Raw genomic sequence first — 7,927 nt, 5'->3', positions numbered from 1 at the left:
ATCAACTAGAATGTGAGCACTGGAACTTATGTTTTGTTTACTGATGCATCCCCTGCGTACATTCTAGTGCCTGGCTCATAATAAGTGCTGAATAAGTGAATGCTATGATTGGCTGAATTGAACTAAGAAAGATACTGATATTCATTCTACTCCCTTAGATCCAAAAATTCAAGATATTCTATAAGGGAAGGAAAAATGATTGTATAAAAACTGGAAATTATGAGCAGGAGGTGTCAATAACAAAAAATATGAAGGAAAAAGCCTTATAAGTACCTATATTACACTAACTACCACAGATGGGCATTCCATTTGATTTGAGTCACTATAGAGTTTTCAGAATGTAATAGCCCTTACTAGAAAGTAGGGAAAACTACCAAGATTTGAGGGAAGACAAAAAGAAGAAAAGTTCAGACATGAAGGCTCTTGGTTAAAGTGGAAGTAGGACCCTCTTGGTGGTCTGGGATAAGTTTCCTAAACAGTATTGCTTTGTGGTACTATTGGTCTCTAGAATTGAAGAACTAGCTTCATTTTTCCATACTATTAGCAGTTGGGAGTCCCTTTGAAAAAGAAAATAGAAAACTTAAGAAAAACATAAATTATAATTTTGAAATTCTATCATTAAGGATTATGTCTTAAACAACGCAAAGAGAATACAAATTTTTGTCTCTATTGTAAAAATAGAACAATCAAATGTACAAAACACTTTAAATTGAATCTTTCATTTTTCAACTAGTCTTCAATATTTCAGAAATTATATCAACATTGTCTAACATGTTACTTTACACACTATAGATATAACCAATGTTTACTAACTTAAATACACACATTTTAAAAATCTTTGGCCGGCTAAATTTTTAATATTTTATGAACTAGTTATCCCTGAGTCCTGAATTTACAAAAATTACCAGATTTATAAAAGTTGCATATTCTAAGTTATGACTTCTATGAGCCATTTACTTTGTAGAATTATAATATGATAAATGATGGGACCTTACATCTATGACGAACAATTATATCAACAACCTCTATATGACTGTTTAATATAATATTTATTAAATGAAAATCATGATTCCTCTATCCCATATACCAAGACTATCTATACATAATCAAAATATGACTGATGATTAGTAAATCACTTTCCTACATATTCTTAATATTTTCTAAATTTGAAAAAAACATACTACCTCATTCTATTTAGGATCTTATTATATTTACTTCACTATGTTATGGTTTTGTGACCAATTTGAAAGGCAGTATATCACTAAAAACAGATCAAATTAGCGGCCTCAACTCCTTACTTATCTGGTAACTGTACTAAAGAAATAGGCACTGGTTTTGACTATGGCAAGTCAGAATTATAGGAAAAAAGGGTAATAATCTTTCCTAAGATGTATAAATGGTTTACTTTTAATAAATATTTGATTTATAATAAGAATGAGAGAATATAGGTAACTCTTGAAATAAAAAAATGACAAGTAAAATGAACATTTTATATTTATAGTACATATAAATCTATACATTAGAAGATACTACTGAAATTTTGCTCTATAGATATCATTCTAGAATTGTCTTTAAAAAATATATATCACCGGGAAGAATTAGATGATGACTGTGAAACAGATTCTCCCATTACAATACTGCTTTTATCATTCAGAGTTTTGACAACAGTTGTAGCTGGAGACTGGAGCACTTTGCGAGAAAGCCTCATTCTTCCATCAGCTGGATCACGTCCAAAGTATTTCACCTATGTTAAAGAAACAAATGTACTTCTAAAGTTATCGTACATTGATTGACATCCAAATTAAAAGATATTTAAATTTACGTGCTCCAAATAAGGCAATCATTAATGTTTTTACTTGTTCATGAAAGCATAGTTCAATGCTAAGTGAAGGTATATGCTAATAAATCTAATTTGGTTAAGCAGTGATTATAAAAAAGAAAAAGAGATAGGGGCATTTAGTTGCCTAATTATAATCTGTTAGACTCATCTGTGCCTTCTTATTCTCTCCAGGCCACGTCCCTATACCAGAAGAACAGTCAAAGCCATCGTGAATGATTCTAGACAAGGGTTTTCTGAGCCTAACTGTGCTACAAACTACGGGATTATGCGTAGGTCACTCAGGCTTCTGCTCAAAGGGACTATTTCACACTGGAGGTTATTTAGCTTCACCTTAGATAATGAAAGTTAGGGGGAAATGGAACAGTTTTTAAGTCTCTTCTGATGTAAACAAACAAACAAACAAACAAACAAATCACCTCATACAGAGATATTATGTCTTAGTTCTCATCTCTCCCTAGAGGTTATTTGAACAATGGGACTACAGTTTAGGAAGAAATTAAAAGCCTTAGTTATTCAGGTCATGGGTATTAGACATAACTGGACAGAATGTGGTGTTTCCAAAAAACCCAGGTCAGCAGTAAGTTCTTTTATCCACCCATAAGGGACTATAAAAAATGTCAAATTTGTTATAAGAATTCTAGAACTAAACAACACAGCTTTCATCAAACTCAAAAAACTTTAGCTTCAAGCCAAATAGACGCAATTAAAGTCTCAACTCCTCAAATATGACATTCAAGGCCTTCAACAGTTACATGTATCAGGACTCTCATGTCCTGTCTCCAAATCACTGACTGCATAGCCATCACTGACCTGCTCAAGTATTTCTAAAAGCTCTAAAGGATCAGATTACAGTTCTAACTGTAAACTCCTTGAGGAAAAGAATTGTGTCTTAAACCCTTAATGAATCTGTTTAAGCAACCCTAAGATTACAAAAGAAACACACTATATAAATAATACAAATCACAGATGCTGATTTGATTCTTTCAGCTTACTTTTTGAAACAAATAATTGAAACTTCAAGTACAATTTACAGCTCTAAGGCTAAGAGCTTGAATACAAGTACCTGAATTTCTTGGCCAACTTCTAATCCTAGGGCAGTGGGATGTTTAATCTGAAAGAAAATGTTAACCTATTAGTTGTCATGCATAATTAATAGCTATGGTAGTATACATTTCCCCCCCCAAATGGATAATAGCTTTATTGGTTTTTCTGATTATAAAGTCTTAATTATAAACATTTAAAATAATACAGAAGTATTCAGATGATAATAAAAATCATTCAAAACCCTCTAGTTGTAGATAAACTATTGCTAACAATCCAATGAATATCTCTTCAAATGTCTCCCTACTTAGTGTGTGTGTATGCATTTGTAAAACTGGATCTTGCTGAGCTTGTTTCATCCAATAATAGGTTGAGGACATCTTTTCACACCATTAAATGGAATATTACACTTGAGCATTCAAATGACATAATTTGTATAACCAATCTCCTAAAAATGGTCATTTAATTTGTTTTAAATTCCGGTGTTGCAAATGTTAATAATTGGCAAATATAGGTGAAAGGTATATGGTGAACACCCATATTTTCCAAAATAAAAAGTTGAAGAAAAATAAACTGCAGTGTTGCAATGATTATGTATTCATCTACTCTATCCTCTACACGTGGAACTCCTAGGTCCAAAGTACTCATATACATTTATCAAATACTTCCCAAAAAGTTTGTCACAATTTACATTCCTATCAATAATATATGAGAATGTCCATTTATTCTCCACATTCTTACCACATTGGGAATTTTCAACTATCTGAAAGTTGAAAAATGGTAGCTTTGTTTTATTTGCATTTAAAAAAAATTGCTGTAGATATTGAATATCTTGGTAGGCTTAATTTAAAACTAAAAAACGGTTTGTCCATGTTCTTTGCTCATTTTCCTATTGATAGTTATCTTTCTTTGTATATGAAGTCTCTGCCATATGTTATAAGCATTTTTTCCCTAACTTGCTGTTTGTCTTTCAACTTTATTGTAATGTTCCCATATAATTTTAAAAATTATGAGGTCAAATTTTGTCTATTTACATTTTTGGATTTGATATCATGTTGAGAAATATTTACCCAGTCCCAAATTTTATTTTTCTTCTTTCACCACCTTAAATTTTTTTTTTTTTTAAGATTTACCTCCTTGATCCACATTGGACTTTGGTATAAAAAGAGTAGAGATCCTGCTTTATGATAATCAGCTGTACTAATATGATTTATTGAATAATCTTTGATACTTCACTCACTAAAAATACAATGTTTAGCATGTATTACAGTTCCATGTATATAACTGGGTTTATTTCTGGTCTCTGTTGCATGGATTTCTATTTTGGGGCCAGTAATACATTGTTTTATTCTCTTTTATACTTATTTTAATATGTGGTAAAACAGACATTCTTCTGCCCCCGCGCCATAGTTTTCTTGAATGTTTTCATAGTCTGTCTTCCAAATATATAAACTATAACAAAGATTAAATAAATTGAAAAACAACCTGAGAATTATCTTGCCATGATTGGTTTGGTCAAGAAAAATGGGTTGCTTTACAGCTAGGTATTTTTAGTAACTGCTATGTGTTAAAATGTTATTCTACCTCAAAACATTCAAGAGTATTTTTATTCCACCATGGAAGGAGAAACAAATATCTGTGTTAAACAACATAAAACTTTTTGTCAGCAGCACCTCTGTCATTTTTGGTTTTCTATATGAGGCTGGTATACAATTCTTATCAACCTAGAAAATTTCACTATGGTTCTTTTAAGGCAATTTTAAAAATAATCGTATCAGTCATTTATTTTTTTTTACCTTTCGTTGATCAAGTTGTGAGTTATGAAGTAGTACTGCAGTCATATTTGGATATAGTTTAACCATTACTCCAATGTCTCTATAAAAAGGCAATAAGCCTGGTTAAAACATTAAGAATCTGTGTATCTACTGATAATCAAATGAATGGTGATATGTTTTTACTGAACAAAGAAAACAAACGCCTCCAGTACATATTTTTATAACTAAAAAAATTATGATTATCTATAAAAAGGATACTTTTTTCAATTGAAAATATACTTTATATTTAAACACTTGTGAATCAAACGACAGAAAAGATAAAAGAAAAATGTGCAGTGAAAGCTCTTAGAACATGTATTCTTCTGTATTTCTTTTCATATTTTCCAAAAAATTTGAAAATGACATTAAATATTTTAAAATAGTGTAGAATTATCATCAACTTATTATGTAGTGACTGATGGAAGGGGATTAGATAAACTGGGATACTTATTTAACAAATTTTCTTATTTTCTCTAAAATAAACCATTCATTTCTTAGTTTTCACCTGTGATATTAAATTATCCCATTGCCTTTTATTATTCATTTCAAATTGTTCTGAACATTCATGCTACATCTGATTTCTTTTTTTCTTTAAAAAGGGGATTTTTCTGATCCTGAAAATCTAATCTTTTTATCTGGTAAAAAAAAAATGCTTTGAGGTTGAAACTGGCATTTTAAAAAAATGTACTACTTAGGCATTAAATAGTACTATCTTTAAAAGAAACCAACAAGAAACTACCAAAAAAAGAAAAAGCAGAAAGAAAGAAAAGGCAATATTGCTAAGTCTATTTTGGGTCTGTTAACTATTTAGTGGGAAAATTAAAATGGTGGGAAATTTGGTTAAACAATTCAGTTAGAAGAATCTATTAAGATAATTGTAATCATAGATTATAATTATATAATTATTGAAAATCTACAAAGTGATGTACAAAATAAAATTATACCTTAAAAATAATTAATGATTATATGGCAATTGATGTATAATATAAACATATAATTTCGAAGTAAAAAAAGAAAAAATATGAAGTTAACAGACTTGTAATATAAATCTTATTAAAAGAACAGGACAGCATATTGATATTACCTGATTTCCGTTATTGTGGCGGTATATACTGCTCCAAATTCTAATTGCTGTTCTTGCTGTAAGTGCAAAATAAGCCATAAATCATAAGAAAACAGCAACGAGAAGTAGAAAAAAGTAACTATTATGAGATTATACTTACGTCATCTTTGCAGATTTCGGTAATGAAGTCTCTAGCCTCATGCATAGCACTGGGTGTTGGTGCAAATATAGAAAACGTTTCTTCATCCACCTGAGTAATTGTTACACCTTTTAAAAAGATAATTTAACGTATTAAAGTTAACTTGCTCATTCCAGTGGAGACTACCATGTTTCCCCAAAAATAAGACCGGGTTTTATATTAATTTTTGCTCCAAAATATGCATTGGGGCTTATGTTCAGGGGATGTTATCCTGAAAAATCATGTTAGGGCTTATTTTCCAGTTAGGTGTTATTTTTGGGGAAACGCGGTCTTAAAATTAGATGTGAGAGGAGGGGAGCAAACTGGAAGTAGCTGGAGCAGGGTTGTGTTGTGTTTAATCAATGCTTTAGGAATGAAGGGATTCATTCACTGACAAACAGATTGCACACCTGCTATGTATTCAACATTGTGTTAGCCAATGTCCCCTCTTTCTTGCAGCCCATAACCTGGTGGAATAAAAAGCATATAAATTCTAATTTTGGAGGGTGTGGTTTTGCTCTCTTAATTATGAGTAGAAACTCATAATTATGAGTAGAAACTCATAATTACCGTGTGTCCCCGAAAATAAGACCTAGCCGGACAATCAGCTCTAATGCGTCTTTTGGAGCAAAAATTAATATAAGACCCAGTCTTATTTTACTATAAGACCGGACCTTATATAAGATCCATGTCATGCGGGGTCTCTGGTCCCGCTCCCCGCACAAGAACACAGGATATGGTGAGGTCAAAAAGGAACACCAATGGAGCCATAGATAGGGGAGTCATACCACTATATTCTCGCTGGCGGCTGGGTTGGAGACACAGGAAGCAGGAGCCACACAATCCGCAATCTGCTGTCTGCTTCTCTGCCTACCTACCAACCAACCAACGCCCTAGCCTAGCCACGGCAATTATATTAGTGGCTGATGGCTAACCGGTAACAGCTGATGGCCACCCAGCCACAGCAGATGGCCATCTAATAACCGAGCCAGCACCTTCCATGTGAGGCCGAGAGCCTGGAATCTGCTCTCTAGGACTCTGTCCCTACAATCCAGTCTTATTTTACTATAATATAAGACTGGGTCTTATATAATATAATTATATAATAAATATAATAAATATAATAAATATAATAAATATAATAAATATAATAAATATAATATAATATAATATAATATAATATAATATAATATACCGGGTCTTATATTAATTTTTTCTCCAAAAGACACATTAGAGCTGATTGTCCGGGTAGGTCTTATTTTCGGGGAGACACGGTAGAACCCTTTCCTCACCTTTTCTTCTTTCTCCCTCTTACCCTTTAGAGTTGCAACACGTGGATAAAGGACAAAACCATCAGTTTCTCAATCTTAACTAGTTAAAGAGACTGCTTCTCACTCTCCTTCAGTAACCTTAAATCTGGCAACCCAAAGATTGCTTCCAGAAAAAAATGAATCGAAGCATATGATTTCTACACATACTCTTTAAATAAGAGTCTAAGACTACGTGAAAAATAGCAGAAGTTAATTGTAAGAGAAAATTAAAGTAAAATTCCTCTAAAGTGAAAAACTAAACGTTTGATTTTAAATTGTTGCAAAAAAACTGAGAAATTCTAGGTTATCCTTCTTGAATATAGTTAAGGATGATAATTTGCTAATTTATAATTAGGCATACAGAAAATTTACGGCAAAGATATGTCAGTGTTATATCCTTTTTTCTTGGTCTTTCTCTTACTTATCAAACATATTTTTGGAGCAATACAATAGAGATGAAATGGCAAACTTACATGGGTTAGCATGAAATAAAAAACCCAGCCTTCATACATCTCTTACCTGTTTCAGCCTGAAGTTTTTTTAAATGATATCCACCTGGTCCAACAAATTTTGCTCGTTTTGATAATGGAACCTGAACAGTTTCTGAAATGTAGTACAGGTTAACAACATAAATAATTCAAATACATATATGAATGTAAAACATGTCCTGGTCACTTAAGA

General features: G+C 31.8%; 1 protein-coding gene across 4 annotated transcripts in view; it reads right to left on the bottom strand.

The window, feature by feature from the left end:
- Positions 1-581: 581 nt before the first annotated feature.
- PNPT1 (polyribonucleotide nucleotidyltransferase 1) overlaps positions 582-7,927 on the bottom strand; it is a 42,619-nt gene continuing 35,273 nt past the window's right edge. For all 4 annotated transcript variants that reach the window (XM_081069169.1, XM_081069170.1, XM_081069172.1 and 1 more), the window contains 6 exons: positions 7,766-7,849; positions 5,919-6,025; positions 5,780-5,835; positions 4,678-4,756; positions 2,904-2,951; positions 582-1,744 (listed from right to left, as the gene is read on the bottom strand). In XM_081069169.1, coding sequence (XP_080925295.1) covers positions 1,586-1,744; positions 2,904-2,951; positions 4,678-4,756; positions 5,780-5,835; positions 5,919-6,025; positions 7,766-7,849 — 533 coding nt within the window. In that variant the 3' untranslated portion in view covers positions 582-1,585. The remainder of the gene's footprint in view (positions 1,745-2,903; positions 2,952-4,677; positions 4,757-5,779; positions 5,836-5,918; positions 6,026-7,765; positions 7,850-7,927) is intronic.

This window comes from Rhinolophus hipposideros (genome assembly GCF_964194185.1).
Source record: "Rhinolophus hipposideros genome assembly, chromosome: 12".
NCBI lineage: Eukaryota > Metazoa > Chordata > Mammalia > Chiroptera > Rhinolophidae > Rhinolophus > Rhinolophus hipposideros.
This window is presented reverse-complemented; position numbering and strand designations above follow the sequence as displayed.